The 17,210-nt window shown below is 39.2% G+C and overlaps 1 protein-coding gene across 1 annotated transcript; it reads left to right on the top strand.

Moving 5' to 3' along the window:
* Window positions 1-7,295: 7,295 nt before the first annotated feature.
* On the top strand, window positions 7,296-16,678 carry chga (chromogranin A). The gene is made up of 8 exons (XM_069683396.1): window positions 7,296-7,526; window positions 7,809-7,858; window positions 8,714-8,807; window positions 10,669-10,737; window positions 10,821-10,907; window positions 12,163-12,474; window positions 14,929-15,353; window positions 16,267-16,678. Exons 1-8 carry the CDS (start codon window positions 7,481-7,483, stop codon window positions 16,348-16,350), a joined length of 1,167 nt encoding a protein of 388 aa, XP_069539497.1. The 5' UTR covers window positions 7,296-7,480; the 3' UTR covers window positions 16,351-16,678.
* The last annotated feature ends 532 nt before the right edge of the window (window positions 16,679-17,210 follow it).

Raw genomic sequence — 17,210 nt, 5'->3', positions numbered from 1 at the left:
TTTGAAAAGAAGTGGAAGAAGATAGACTGGTCTTGGTTTGAGTGTTGGTTTCTTTAGCAAAGTAGCTGCTTTAAGAGATAATATCTTAGAACATTACTATAAGAACATTTTTCACCTGATTTTTCTTTAAAACAACGCGATACCTTGTTTGGATGTAACCCCCCCTCCTCCTTTTGTTCTGATTCTTTTCTTCAGGTCTTTCTGCTCATGCCTGATAGAGCCAGTACCCAGGTCTCCTGAACTGCGCGAGCTGATAGAGGTCAATCTGGAGTTCCAGGTACTCTTAATTCCTCTAAATTCATGGAAAGTGCATGTTAACAATGGGAAATAACGTTTTTCGTATTTATTAGAACATCCCTGCAAGATCATTCATTTACAGAAACTGGTTCATGAATGTAAAACATTACAAGTGTCAATAGAAATGGCATTACATTGGTCTTTTGATTGATTTTGTGTTACTTTCCGTTCACAGAAAAGACTTGAGGAGCTGCTGAACAGCGATCGTTTCTTCAGGGATGACTTTGCTGTCATTCTTCAGCCCTTTCTCAAACTCGCTGACCCTCCCCGCCTCCCGGTAATCTATTGTCACTACAAAGGCCACAACAATAACAACACGGCAGGAGATGAGTCAGTGTGAAACATTGCACAGTAATGATTGAATCATTAACATCCCTAGTGTGACAGATGCAGCCTTTGGCTTTGTTAGCACGAGGCTGAGAATGAGAGAGAAGTCACGTTTCAGCATCAACACACTCCATCAGAAACTCTACACTGGTGTATGTGTTTGTCTCTCTGACAGAGCGGGAAGATCGATATGACCTTCTTCACTCACGACTGTTTCCACTTCACCATAAAGGGGCACGAGGAGCTAGCCAAGGGGCTGTGGAACAACATGGTGAGTTACATGCTTGCAGTTAATGGCACACAAGGTCAAAGGTCAACAACCGCCACGATGCAATTCAAAAGGACTTACAGGTATTATGTAAAGGTATGTTTTGTTGCGCCACCCTCTGATGGCCTGGTTCACACCTTATAGGTGTAAAAATGATTGTCAGTCATCGTAATAGTAATTATTACATTAAATAAAATTGTATTGTATATAATAATTATATTACTTATATCATTACTGTAAACCTTATTATTATGATGACAATGTTGCATTACATATAATGATTGTAATTACCATATAACTTAATTATCATTGTACCAATTATACCAATGATTATGGCTATATACAGTATTTACTCTTATATGCCTACAGCACAACAACACTCCCTCTTGTGAGATATTGCTTTTATACAACAGTTATACAAGCAACAAAAAGTAGTAAAAGTAATAATCAACAAGAGATTATTATTTTTTGCTCCACCAACTAGTTGATATGGACTTTTGTTGCCAAGCAACCCGAGCATTCTCCTGCACTTTGTATCTACAGGTCACCACAGATCAGCTGTATTTTTAATGTACATCGATCTGTATGTTTTAATTTATAAAGCAAGCAGTGACATAAGAGTCTGCTGTGTGATTCAGAGGTACCAGCTTGATTAATGTCGACATACATACATCTGCTGTAATGTTGAATGACAGTATTCAGAACGCCTGGTGGAGGCGGAGTGATACACAGTGTGAAATGTCCCTGTAATGTTGTACTTCATATCAGCATTCATGGGATTACTTTTGTCCAATCAGAATAATGTTGTGTTATGCTGTATATTATGATAATATACTGATATTTCCTTTATAATCATTATACCAAAATTGCATTTGATCCTTATAATTTTATATTATCGTATTACGTTATTGTGATTATGATACCCTTTTTATTTTATATATTTATCACTACTTGGATATCACCAACATATTTATAACCTCTTTCTCTCTCCACCACACATATAAACAAGGATAGATATAAACAAGCAATAAACAAGGATAAATATCTGCCTCTCAAACATCCAAACATAAGCACACGCACACACACGCACATTAATCCCCACACATACCTGACTTTATTTATTTATTTATTTTTCATGCATCATCACATACATTACTATAATGGCTTTTTTTGTCACATATATATATATATAATTTAGAATAGAAGAAAATCCTTTCTGTGCTCAGAAGGTTGAAAACATGGACAACTCTAATAGAACAAATCTGGAGATCACAAGCTCAAGAAAATGAAGCATTTTTTCTAATAGCGAGCACTATCACTACAACGTCTTTAACTGTATGCTTTTTCAAACTACAGTAAAAAGTGACAACAGTATGTCTGTCTTCTCACAGTTTCAGCCTGAAGGAGGAAAGATGATTGTGAGCAGTTTCTCTGACCCCATCAGTCTCATCTGTCCACCTATGGTAGGTCAGTGCTGGTACTTCACCAGGGAATCACACGGAGCTTGTGTGTTTCACTGGGAAAGTTATTTCTAACAAAAACCAGCTTACATTCATTCCTGAAGATTAGTAATAATAAGGAAAAATAGAGTCAAAGTAGCTGCATTTTTCAAAACGCTGTTGGTTTTTTAGTACCTTTGAGGGGGCAAATTGATTCTTTTAATCTTTGCTTGCAATAGTAATCATGTTGCAGATGTTTGAAGCTTTTAAAAAATAGGTTAGTCCAACTTTAGATTTTATAGACATTTTTATGGCTATAAATGTTCTCTTTCTCTGTTGGTGCGTTCAAGGAACGTTAGACCTCCAGACTCTGTTGACCTATTTCACTGTATAATTTTCTCCATGTACGCACATGTCCTCATTATGAAAAAATAAAACATTTTTCGGGGTCTGACTTGTTGGCAATCATCTAAAACAGAACTACATATTCTTTTCAGAGCAGCTCTGTTTCAGTCCCTGTGCAACTGTTCTGCCATGCAAAAATAATATGAGTACGACTGGAAAATAATTAAATATATAAAGTGAATGTAATATTGATTGTAGCCTAATTTAGAGTCTGCATTTATGTGCAGTTTATAAATGAATAAAGTCAGTGGCTGTTATGCAAAACCACACGAGATGCACGTAACATCCCGTGTTCTCTGTGTCTGTCTGCAGGAACACCCGTATATCTTCACCCGACCGATTGCAGCAAACTCAGGCCGGTCTCACCTGCACTCCGCTGCTCGGTCACAAGCAGCCGTCTTCCTGCTGCTCTCGCTCCACGTGGCTTTGGGATGTCTTGGGCTTGTGTAGCTTTCACTTTGCTGGACAATTTCACAGAACATGTCACTGCTACATGCAGGTGATAAAGTGGATGACCGGAAAAGGAGAGTTTGTGAGCCACTCTTTGCAACTCTGCATGCATGTGGCCCTGAACAGCAGCGTAGAGGAAATAACTGCAGGTTAAAGATCTGTAACCACAGAGGTAATGTGACAGTGAATCCTACAACCCTATTATTTAATTTTCAGGTGGGAAAGGCGTTTAGTCCTCGTTGGTAAGCAGCTTTTTCTACATGAAACAGTTTCTACTTTTGGCAGAACATTTTGTATTTTGCTTTTAAACTTTAATGAATCATATCAGTAGCACGATGACTTACCTGCTCTGACCAAACACTAACTGGATAGAAAAATCTTCTCTTTCTCCTACAATTGTGTTTAAAATATTTTCTGAAGATGTATTTTAAGGAAAACTGTGCTGGTTTAACTTTATTGGTTTAAATCACAGATTTTGCATTAAGTAACGCATTTCAAATTGTAAAAAATATACTTTCATACATAAAACATTAAACTAATTAGTCTTAAAACTGGAGTCAATGTCTGTTAAATTTTCAGGTAAACTTCACTGATTATATCATGGCACTTTATGTTCAATCTTGTTCAGCAGACAAGGAAAAAGCTTTGAATTTTCAGGGCGAAACAAGTAATTGCATCATTCCCCACATTAGGATTCCTTTACCTGCGAGGATGACAGAGCTCACATCTCCAACAACATGTGCTGTCATGCAGATGAACCCTACTACTGCATAGGGCCACAATCAGCGCACAGAAAGCACTTAAAGATGGAGAAGTGTTTTTCATTTTTATTACCCACTGTGACTTTTCAAACCCGACACTATTTAGTCTGACGTCTGTTCCTTGGATCTCCAGGCTGCTGCTGGCCCACTTTCACTGCTGTCCATCATTAAGTTCATTATTATGCTCTGAGAGCTAGAGGAGGCAAAGTAAGCCACCACAGTGAACAAAAACACCACATATTAAACATGATACTGAATGCTGAACAGAGAAAACATTGTTGTTTGTTTGCACACAGATGATCCCCATTCGACGTAATGGTATATGGTATATGATCACGTACTGAAGATGACTTTTATGTTCGTCTTTGTTTCTGGTTAAGAATAAACAGTACAGTCATACACTCTGTTTAGTGAGGATAATGCAGGGGCAGGTGCAGGCCATTTTAAGCCCAGCTCAGGTTACTTGCATAGAAATGTTAATTTAGCCCTTGAATGCAAATGAAAAGGAGACCGTTTGTACTCAGCATGGTTGGGTTGAGTTGTGAGGAGCAGAATGGGATGGTTATCTAAGGCTTAAAGTAAACATGCCATACAGAGCATAGAATGAAACCCTCATGTGCATTGACTGAGTGGAGAGGCCCATTTTTAAATTTATAAAAGCATTTTGAAGTATAAAGACTCTGAAAATTAAGTATAAATATTTTATTTCTTATCACCCAGTATGTACTTTAATTAACTAACACTGAGAGCTGAGATATACATCTCCCGTGTCCTCATCCTCTACCATTTCTCCTGGATGTTGCTGATGTGCGATGAATTTCAATCAGTGCTTGTAGCCCTTGGCTTTCATAATAGTCTTATTACTGCATTCAGAGAAACCCCTCTTCATGTTTAAACAAAGCCGGCGCCGGTTTATGTGGGACAAATATGGATGTGACGCAAATTGGCCTTTATTGTCTCTCTGAAAGCATAATGAGATCTTGGGGATCTCAGTGGATGGTGCCGTAGGAAATTTGAAACGGCAAACAGTCCAACCAACCCCTCGGAAACATCTTTGTCTGATGGTTTTTATGTGAATGTGTTGGTAACAAAAGAGAAAATGTACCTCATAGGCACACGTACATCTGGGACTCAGCACTTATGAGGTAAAAGGGAGCAAACAATTTTACAATCAGTGTATTATACTAATGAATAGAGATACTGTTATATAATGATACTGTAAAACATAAATACAATTGTTCACCATGCGTTTTGTTCAATTTAAAATCTTTAATTTACAAAAGACTGACTTACAGTTAGGATGTACATTTATTCTATTCCACCAACCTAACATTTCAGACGAAAACATCTAAACGCTCTGAATAATGACAAGCCATAATCAGATTAAAGACAGCACATCTATACCCTGCCTTTCTTCCTCACGTTATCACATTAATCTGTGCTTAAACATGTCTATTTATTATCCCATAATCAACTGGCACCATATTTTTTCGTTTTAGAGCACTATTCTGTTTGTGTATCTTCTTATGACCAGAGAACATGTGTAGATAAATATTTAGAGTCTTGACTTTAACTGCATGCACTCAACACTTTATTAGTACATTATGCAGCCAGTCGTAGTCCACATTAAATGTAGCCTAAACACACACCAATGACTGTATATAAAGTTTATGACATACACTCGAGACCTGGATCCAATTGTCTACATATTACTCCGCCTACATCAGTCTGTAACTTCAATGTATATCGTCATTATATCAGTATAAGTGCGCGCACTATACTGTAAACTACAGTACAGTCTGTGCTACTTCAGAAGAACAATACAAGTAATAAGACAAATAAAAAATGCGCAAAAAAATACATAAATAAATGTAACATAAAGACCTTTATCATCTAGTTAAATGCCAATGTCTCATGCTAACATGCTCGCAATAATGCTGCTAATATGCTATGTTAGGCAGGTATAATACCATTTTCACCATCTTAGTTTAGCATTTTAGGTAGCTAGGTTTTTTCTTTTAAACTTTATTTAAATTTGACATCATACAACATCAACAAAAACTGACATAAAATAACACGAACGGCATTGTATATATAGCAATAATAAGTCCTTTATCATGACAATAGACAAGCATCAGTTAGAAAGTATGAATAAAATTTACAAGAAAATACAAAAAGAAATGCGGGGGGAGAAAATGCATAGCTAGGGATAGCTAGCTAGGGTTTGCTTATCAGCAATTTACTAGAAACGCAGCTAAGGCTGATGGGATACATTTTGCAGGTATGAGACAAGACTATAGGCCTATTTAAGAACTGAACTGCTACTGTAGCATTAACCATTAGTTGGTAGACCGTTTTTGTCGTCGAGTTCAACATTTTTGGACGTTAGCATCTGTTTTTGGAGCAGGAAATGGTCATATGTAGAACAGGGTGGATACACGGTAACTTCTTTAAAGGTGGCCTTTGCAACGACAGTCGTGTGGGTGACGTATACCCATCATTAATACACTTTTAATACTACTTTTACGTCAACTACTACTACTAGGCTACTACTACTACAGTAAAAATAATAATAATAACATAAATTAACATACATAAAATTGGTAATAATAACTTACACGTACTCTATACACAGACTACATTTTTTATGCCATTTTGTCACTGATAAGAAATGTAACCTAGTGCTGCTTTGTCTTTGGTTATGAAATGTGAAAAATGTCTGTGTAATCTCAGCCACCTACTGACATAATGAAAGTGGGCACTGAAACAACCATGACAGCAGTCAGTTTTAATAACCTGTCACCTAGCAACGCATTCAGGTAGTCAGGAGACATGATCACCAAACACGCCACGATGACACAGATTTGACCTGTGTGTGTGAACACAGCAGAAAAGAGACACAAAATCTGTGCTCTTATGTTAATTTACACCCCTGCTTGATCTGGTTGGAGACAGGTTCCAGTGATCCATATAATAAATAGTATATGGTGTAATTTCTTTCTTTCTTTCTTTTTTTTTAATTCAAGTTTTATGAGCAAGGTCTCTGTGTAAACTTTGTGTACCTTGTCAGGCTAAAACATATGCACAGTAAAACAAAATACGAAATGGAAAATTATTCTATATTAATAATACATAAATTATTAATACAATAATATATTGAAGTATGAACAAGAGCCCAAGCTTACGTTGCAATGAGGTAAACTTAACTTGTGCACGCCCTGCCAACCACCGAGGAACGTCTAAGTTGCCTACAATAGTAATCATTTGTATCATAATGATGTCACTTCCTCGCTACACATCGTCCTATAAAAGCGCGTGCTGTTGCGGCGAGGTGTTGGAGGAGAAGCCGGAGAGGAAGGAGGCTGCCGGGTCGCCGATGCTGCAGGAGATTCAGCTCTCCAGAAATACCAAAAGGAGGCTAAGTTTTGTTCAGAATGAGTCCGTAATCCACCGACTTAAAGTTAAAACCTTCTGATAAGAGCTTCGCTATTTTTTCTGTTCCTGGAGAGCTTAATGCGCCAAGTGTCCACAAAATGATCGTGAGAGGACTGATCGTTCTGACAATACTGTCCAACTGCGGTGAGGAAACATAGCATCCTATTGAAGTTAATTTATATGATAGTAATATCTGTTTAATTGAGAGAAATCTGCATTAAGAGATGTGACTGCCGGCTTCAGCACCAAGGACAGCGACTATAACGTCTTTAGAGTCAAATCACCTGCACCTTTGGCACGTTCAGCCCCCTGTTACTAACGCAGTGTGTGTGTTTAGTAACAGGGAATAACATGAGAGCTGTAGGGACTAGAGAGAGATACAGCAGGTAATGATGTGATGATTCATGCTTTTTTCTTCTCTTGCAGTTCTGTCATTGCCAGTGACTCCAAGTCAGCTGGAGAATGAAGACGTACAGGTACAAATCTTGTTAGCAGCATAATGATAGCAGTATTGGCAGGATAATTTTATTTATATATATATATATGTATTACTGTAGTTGAAGATATATTATAAAGTTACCTGCTAATGTTGAAACTGTAATTTTAATGCATAAATCTTCATTACAGCCTGCCTAGTCCTTCCACTGTACTTGCCACTCTCCAAAAGCAAGCAGTGATTAAAAATAGTTAATCCAAGTCATTTATTTCACTTGGTTTCCTTTTCCACTGGGGCAATCTCATTGTGACCTTGTTCCAATCAATAGATCCCGTTCTGGGAGCAATGGAGAGGCTCCACCTCCATGATTTGGTATCGCTGGATCCATTTCTCGATGGAGAGGGGAAAGAGAGAGAGAGGCTAGTTTGGAGACCTATTTCATCAAAGTGAAATAGTGATGCGAGTTGTGAGATGGGACTGAGTAATATTCACAGATCTGGCAGGCATAACAAATAAATTGAGTAAAAAATCAGCAGGGATGCAGCATTGGCTTCAAATTAAAAGCACAATGGGAGTTGAAATTATTTTGATGTCTCATCTAAGAGACTCATATCTTTGAGTTAATGAGTGAGTAAGCACACAGGCGGCATTCAAAGAGAAGCAGATGAATTTTAATCCATAAAACTGTGAAAAGTAATTCCCAAATAGCCCCAAACAAGTGGAGAACAGTTTTTTCCCCCACCAGAACATATTTTATTTATTCTGAGTTTAGCAGAACCAAAGTTTACAGTTACATCGTTGACTCACCAAAGAGACCAATTTAAACAACTTCTGAAGCACCATCAGACTGTAGCAGGAAAGGCTTTGAGTCATGTTGTGCTCTGTGTGTCTGCAGGTGATGAAATGCATCGTGGAGGCGTTGGCTGACGTGCTTTCAAGGCCCCACCCCCTGCCTGTCAGTCAGGAGTGTTTGGACACACTGAGGACAGGTGAGTCCCGCCCTGAGGAGGACAGCAAACAAAATTAAATCTTTTTGAACAAAAACCTTGATTTATAATGTAAAAAATATCTTTGGTTTAGCTGTTGATGTCTTTTTTAAAGAGTCTTTATCTTATGTATGCATTTTCATTGGGACAGCTGTATAGCATTGACCAAAGCCACATAACAGATAGCCTTGTAATACCTATCCAGACCCACCCATGAACACCAAACAGCACAAAAATCAAAAGCACTGCTATGTCAGTGAGCACCTTACAAGCCTGGTTATGTAGGATGTTATCAATGTAATTGTTTCTAATTAGCGAATTCGGTTTAAGGGCTTAATAGCTTAAAAATGTAGTTTACCACTCGTACTTATTACATGATTAAATAAAACTTTTTATTTTGCCAATTTGCAAAAACATGTTTCTCAAATTTGAGTGAAGAGTCTAATGTCAATTTTAAAAAGTACTACACGTTGCCAATAACCTTCAAATTTGAGTTATAGCTTCCCAAGGGGAGATGGAAGACTGGGAGAAGGGAAAGTGACTATTTTTGGTCATGTGACTCACTTGGAACAGTTAAGTAGGAAGTTGTATCACCATGAAACCAAAAGAAGAAAACATTAAACTTTCTCACAATGACAGGATAACAGAAAATGCTGACCAATATCTAGTCTATTACCACAATATTAATGATATATTGTAGCGTTGTGGGGTAGCTAGAAGGATGTGCGTTGCTCAACAGAGCCCAGATTTATTTCCTTGTCGCAGCAACAGCTAACCCGAGGTTGAGGTGTCCCAGCGAAAACAGCAAACAGGTCATCAAATGATGTCATCCTCTCATTTATTTTCGTCCTTCATCTTAAATAATAAAGAGGTGTTTGAGTTAAACACTCCAGATTAGCCATAATGTTTTTGGTACACCCCACCCAAGGCTGTCATTTAATTTGTAAGGTCTTAGCGAAGCTTATGAAGATTAAATAAAATAACACCTTTTATGTAAGATTGATTCCAAATATTCAATTATTTTCAAAACTTGGCAACCTCAGCCTTTTTTTTCCACCATATTCATCCTTAAAATCACCCCATCATCATCCACATGCTCAAGGACAAAAACAATCACGCTTCCCTGGAATAACAACACCTTTCTATGAGAACCAATACATACTCTCATTCTTTATCGAGAGCAGGGTGTCAATATCATAAGGTTAATGGATTGATGCAATGGCTGCTGGGTAAAAAAAAACCATGCAGGGTTATAAATACGGCAGGGTCACTATCACTCAGTGAAGGCTATTCAGTTACATTGCCAGTGAATTACCTTGAAGCTGTCCTTGTTGTAAAATCAATCCGTGCATTACTCACCACGTTTGTTACTGAGAGAGCGGGAAACTGTAAACCACCAGAGGGAGGGAGGGAGGGAGGGAGAGACGAGGAGGAGGGGGGGGGAGAAAGGGGGAGTCAAAGTCAAAGAGAAAAAGAAGAAAAAAAAGAAAGAGAGGAAGAGGAAAGATCAGGGACTGATATTAGAGCACAGCAGTTGTCCTTTTTTTCTGCTGCGTACAGTTTGCAGTGCCGTTTGTGGGTCAGCAGAAAGTCCAGTTGCTCGCTGCTGATGTTCTGCGCTCGGGGAGTCTCTGTGGGCCAAATGATTAATTGCGCTCTTGCTTTGAAAGCAGTAAATTTCTGGGCAATTAACTGCGATGAACCACTGAAGCAAATTGCTGAGTCCTTTGAAAAAGTGAAGGGGAACGATGTATACCTGTGTTTTACCCCCTGCAGGATCCCATTATTGCCTTTTCTCCCTTTTTATCACTTGGTATTTAACCCCTTTGTTCACACACGTTTTTGCATTTGTGTTTTTACGCAGACGACAGGCTGGTTTCCATCCTGCGCCATCATAACTTCCTGAAGGAGCTGCAGGAGATTGCTTTTCAAGGTGAGTCACAGATCAGCTGATGTCTGTTTACATGCGTGTTTACACTCATAAGAAGAAAAGAATAATGCTTTTTTTAATATTAGGAGGTCAAGAGAGATCGCAGCTGCAGAGAGAAGCTGCTACACCGGACCCTTCGACACAAACTCCTCAGACTACAAGTGATGTTGCAGGTGAGTTTCTTCAGTCTTTAGTCAGTGCAACACCTGAACACAGAGTCCACAGCTTCTCTCTATTGCTTATTTCTTATCATAGGTTCATCCTGTTCCATTTTTAGGGACTATCTAATCAATGTTTTAAAATGCACCATCTGCACCGTCAAAATGATGTATGATCCCTATTATTTTACATTTTATGTTGTCAGTAAAGCAGGGCTGACAAACAGAGTAAATATGCTGAGGTGAATTTAAACTCTGCTTTATGTGAACAGAATCGGGACATGTACCAATATAGATAAACCATACCATCTGCCTTACCTTTAAAGGAGCAATTCGCCCAGTCAAAGCTGGTGTTCTCAGTCATCAGTAGAAGCAATAATATTTGAAATTGGCACCATAGCTGTGGAGAAAGTTTGTGGTTTCGCCCATTCTACATTCCTAAACTCCCAGCATGCATTGCGCCCCTCCCTCTGAAAGGAACGGCCCAGCAAGCGACGCTGGAATGAAATACTACCTTACCTACTACTTTTCACTGCAGGCAACGGTTTCAGAGCGGTACAGAATCAGAAATATGACTAGAATATACCGGTGGATCGTCTAAAAAATCTACATTTCAAACCTGCCGACTTTGAACAAGACATGACATCAGAGGCGGGCGTCCTGGATTGAGGAAGTGTAGTTTTGCAAGCTCCCTGGCCTCCACCAGATGACGTGATTTACGTAGTGTGGTGGAGGATTTCCAGGGCCCACTGGAGAAGCGGATGGCGTCATCCAAAGGAGGAGGGAAATTGCATTTTTTTCCTACCATAATGGCATTAGCTCCTCATAATAGCATGATAGGCTGAAAATCGGCAAACTGGCCCTTTAAAGTCGATGTTGGACTTACTGTAAAGCTTGGAGTGGATGATCAGCAATGCAAGACTGAGACTAAAATAGAGAAAACATGCCTATTTCCTCTGACCCATAGTGCATCTGAGCTCTATGAGAATCTAAAATTATTAATTATATTTAAAATGTAATTATAGTTTACATTGCATCAAATTTAAGATCTGTGTCTGAGGTAAAAGTGTGTCAAAATAATTCATCATGTGCATCATGTGACATAAAATCGTACATGATGACATAAAGCAAAATCCCAAATATTTGAAAGTTACAACCCAAATGAACCCCAGTAGTTAACTTTTGTGCTTTTGTGTAACCGCCTTCTCTTAACATCACTGAAAAATCAATGTCTTCTAGTAAATTAAATTCCCCCCCTCCCTCATTTCAGATCGATCCATGTTGGAGGCTTTAGGAGGCCCGGGCGAGAGATCCATCCTGTCTGAGAAGAGGGGGACAGGAAATGTAGGCAGAGAGGAAGAAAAGCATGACAGCCTTGAGAATGGAGAGTCACAGGAGGACAATAACATCGCTGAAGAGCTGCAAGTGAAGAGGGAAAATGATGAGAACCCAGGAAGTCACGTCTCTGAGTCTGAGGATGAGTGGAGCGAGAACAAGGCTGAGAAGAGGGAGGAGGAAGAGGAAGAGAATGATTCAAACACAGAGGAGAGTTCAGAAGAAAACATGGCCAAGGATAAGAAAGGCGAGTAAAGCTTTCTTTATCTGTGTGTGCATGCCTTTTTTCAGCATGAATAGTTCCAGAAAAAAAATGTGACAGACTTAAAGCAGTCATGTTTCTTTATCTTTTAATTACAACATTGAATCACGTTGACCAAAGGCAGATGGCAGGATCTTAAGATAGGGAGAGTGCGAAAAGAAAAACTGCCATTGCAGATAAAACAGCCTGCCACCACAGGACTCTGTGATTGATTGAAGTGCTTCCATCTACATGATGAGTCTCCCCCCCTCCCCACACAGGGGAGCGGGGCCAACATGGCTGGCAGGCTGACAGCGCACCAAGAGAAATGATTAAATGTGTATATGTCCCAGAATTCAAATGAGCTTCAGAGCACGGTTACAGCTGGAAGGATTGGTGTCATCCCTCTATGTTCAAAGGGTCCTCTGTTCAATAACACAGGAAAGGATAGGTAGGGCATATGTTTTCATTACATATATGACATACATATATTTCTGATTACATAAGAACAAAGAAGTAAAGTGTGTAAGATACCATTACCAGTACAGGAAGTGCCTCCAATGCAGCCTAAAATATGCTATCAGGTATTGGCGACTAGTCAATGCACTGATCTGATAGCATAATTTATTAGCCCCCAATAAAATCCACTTGTTTCTCCAAAACATGTACATTAACACATTTAATGGCTTCCAACTACTGTCTAAGGGGGGCAAAGAAGAACACATATTAGGTTGAATAATCATGTGATGATAGCAAACAACGACAGAGCCAAAAGTAAGCTAGCTAGCTAAATCTCATCAAACATGCTAAGCTGTATTTTATCTTATATCTCAGTTAAGGTAATTACAACAAGTAAAAGCACTAAATAAATAAATATATAGATAAAACCATTTTATGTTAAAAATCTGTGTTTCTCCGACTCTTCAGCTGACACAGAGCTTCAGGAGAGCCCGCAAGAAGAGCTAGCATTAACGTTAGCTTACTTGAGTCAAGCTGCTCTGCTTGTTTTTCTGTTAAGGTTTCTTTAGTGCTCTAAGACAGGCCATATAACAATGGTAGCAATCCTATTACATTCATGCGAGGTCAGTAGTATACAGCTGTGTAAAAATAACAATACTATGTATTTTGTATCTCACTGGGAGGAGGGGTTCACTGTATGGACCAACACTCAAGTCTAGGTATCAAAATGAAGTTTAATTGGAGATTAAGATGGACATACATATATTTACTTACATAAGAACAAAGGAAGTAAAGTTGGTCAGATTCTAATACCAGTATTGGAAATACTGCCTAAAATGTGGTATCGGGTATTAGCAACTTGTCAATGCACTGATCTGATAGCACCCCAAAAATCCACTGGTTTCCCCATCTCCAAAAAAGTGGCCGACATAGCAATAACACATACAATGTGAACTAACTACCGTTTAAAAAAAGGCAAAGAAGAACCAATTTCACGTAATTATCATGTGATGAAAGCAATCAACAACAGTGCGGTGGAGGTGCAGCCAAAAGTTAGCATAAGCTAGCATAAAGTTAGCATTGTTTTCTCATCACACATTTTAAGACAAGACAATAAAGCTGGTAAAAACACACACAACAACTGTTTCTGGTTAAGAATCCAGGTTTGTCCGACACTCTTGGCTTACACAGAGCTTCAGGAGGAGCTGCTGCTAACGTTAGCTTAGCCTGTTTTAAGCTGCTCTGCCTGTTTTTTTTATATAAAGGTGCCTTGAGTGCACTGAGAGGGCATATACAAATGGTAGCAATCATTTTACATCAATGCAATGTTAGAAGTTTACAGCTGTAAAAAAATAGCGATACTACTGATATTTTTTTATTATACTGGGAGGAGGGGTACACAGTCTAGGTATCAAAATTGGTAGGCCTATCTGAAAAGTTAATTCGGAACATCTCTTAGAAGAAGAAACATGGTTTCAAATGCAGTTTGAGTGGATAAAAAAGATTCAGCCGTCCTATTTAATTTGGAAAACATACATCTGAGAAAGAAAAAGAACATTTAACCCTTCTATAGGTCTCCTCAATGTTTCATTTTAACAGGATATTTAGCTGAAGAACATAGGACCCGAGGCTCCTGGAATAATTCAGCATAATCTCCCTCATTAAGACTACAATCAAAGATAGGCCTTCTTTCTCCAGACCTCGAAACAGATCAATGATTTTTTTCTTAACTGATATAGCAAAGTACAAAGAAATATGCATACCTGCTCTTATAAAGTGAGCTTCAGCCAAGTCATCTTATTGCTCCCGTCATCCTGTTAATTCCTATAAAGCACATCCAGCAGCACTGTGGGTGAAGCTGCCAGCTGGCACCAAATATTTCATTACAAGAAGTGGATTCTTGCTGATGGTGGAGAGTGTTCTGTCCCCTGTCGGGGAGAGGTGTTTCAGTTCAAAACAGAATCAAAAAATAATCCTTATTCTTTGTTTTTATATTCCCAGGTGCTGGATCTGGTGAAAAGAGAGATGCACACAGAAACAAGTCAAAAGAAAGGTTAGATGAAGACGATAAAGAGGAGAAAGATAAGAGATCTGCATTTTTCAGACACAAACAAAAAGAGAAACAGAAGGGGCAGGAGGAGGAGGAGGAGGAGGAAGGGGAGTCAAAGAGAGGGGGTATGGAGAGCGTCAAGCCATGGACCAAGAGGGGCAAGGCCTTATCACTGAAGAAGAAATCAGGAGGAAAGGATTCACAGCAGCATGAGGTGCCACATCACTCCAAAGAGCTGTCAGAGGAAGTGGAGGAGAAGAAGAAGAGAAGCAGTCAGAGGAGTCCAGAGGAGAAGGAGCTGCAGATGATCGCGAGAAGGGGAGCTGAGGAGAAGAGGGGGTCAGAGGAAGAGGGGAGTGCCAGCCGGAAGTTAGAGGTGTGCTGTCAATCCATTTATCTCCCAACAGCTGTTGCAGCAACTCTTGTTTTTGTACAGTAAATATGAAGTACAGCCTGTAGCAAGTTAGCTTAGCTTAGCAAGGACACAGCAGGAAAAAGGTAGCCTAGATCTGTCCAAGGGTAACAAAGCCTTTGCCGCTTAAGCTAACTATTAACCACTGATTGCTTTAAAGAAGAAAATGTGAAGCTAGTGTTGAAGTACCTTAAACCTGCATTCTTTCCATGACCAGCAGGGGGCGACAAAGCAAGTGTGATTGTATGAAACCAGATGAAAAAATGATTCTCACTCAATTTATACTTCAGTAAATATTTTCCCAATGACTTCATGGTTTCGATCTGTAGTCCTCTTTAACACAGCATATTTTTTCATTTGTAAATTATGGTCCCATTTAGAATAACAGCAACAATTAAGCAGGGTAGGCTTTAGGAAATGACTTCCTGTGGTTGACAAGTCGTGATGTCAATAGGTGATGTCATGGTGGCTAGCTCCTCTTCTTTTTTACAGTCCATGTACTGAAAACCCTGTATCTAGTTCGTTACTGTGTACTCCTTAAACCTGCAAAACCCTCAGGTGTCTGTGTGTGGAAGCAGAGTCCATCTCACCTCTGGAATCCCACCGAGATGCAAAACAGAGCAGCTGCTGCCTGGCAGCATGTTCAAAGGAAGCTATTTAGGATGTGATAGCCTTAATGGCCACAAACTGTTTCACATTTGTTCTGACAGTGATGCTAAATGAGGTGGCTCGTAATGTGTCCCTGCTAACAGCTAAAACAGCACTGCATGGAAGCTGGAGGTTTTTAGAGCTGCTGTGCCTGAAATCTTTGCACATACTCATGATAGCTTGCAGTTGGTAACTTCTCCCTCTCGCTATCCTCTCATTTTATCCGCAGGAGCCGGAGATTGAAAGCCTGGCAACCATCGAGTCGGAGCTTGAAAACTTTGTCCAGAAAATCCATGAGATGCGGCAAGGCTGAAAGAGAGAGAGAGAGAGAGAGAGAGAGAGATGACACCGCAACCTCTTCTGCCTCCTCGTCCTCCTCCGCTTTCCCAGCTGCCTGGTTCTCCACAGATAGAGCGTGTGAATATGTGACCAGATTTCATCTTTCGCTGTTTAATGGAGGATGCCCTCTGGCACCAAACTGCTGCGGCCTCCCTTGTGACTTTCTGTCCCTTCCGTAGATTACTAAACAGTAGATGCACATCGCACCGAGACATGCACACTGAAAACACACAAATGTACAACATCTGTGCATATAAAATTCAGAACAAACAGCAAGGTTGCTTAAAAAATCTGTCCGTAAAGGTTGGCAGCTTCTTTTCCTTTATTTCCTCTGACAATCATCTCTATCCGTCTGAAATGTGTCTTGCCTGCTTTTCAGATTACTTTCACACTACTTTGATTCGTGCAAAAGGTTGAGGTAGATCCAGGTATACACACACCAACACGGTGCGGTTGTACAATAGCAGCATGTATACATGTACAAAGATCTTTCTGCGATGCTTACTTAGTCATGAGGAAGCAGAAGAAGAAGACATCGATGCTTGCTTATTGTAGATACAGCTGACTTTAATTAAGCCAAGGCAATAAATGAACATTTTTAGCATATAAATAGCTGGGTTGTAATCTTTAACTGTAATTAATTTATGTAAGAAAAACAATAAATTGAAGTGAGTTTATCTGGAAATCTTTATTTCGATTGCTCATTTAAAGTGAATATAACAGAAATAAAACCCATTTATAACTGTGTACATATCTGATAGGATAGTTTTCATCACATAGCACCTTATTAAATATAAGTTGGTAAAGATGTGAATACTTGGAGTCTAGATTCAG

This window comes from Semicossyphus pulcher, unplaced genomic scaffold (genome assembly GCF_022749685.1).
Source record: "Semicossyphus pulcher isolate SPU_LCO1_2020_fin unplaced genomic scaffold, fSemPul1.0.p SCAF_11, whole genome shotgun sequence".
Taxonomy (NCBI): Eukaryota; Metazoa; Chordata; class Actinopteri; order Labriformes; family Labridae; genus Semicossyphus; species Semicossyphus pulcher.
This window is presented reverse-complemented; position numbering and strand designations above follow the sequence as displayed.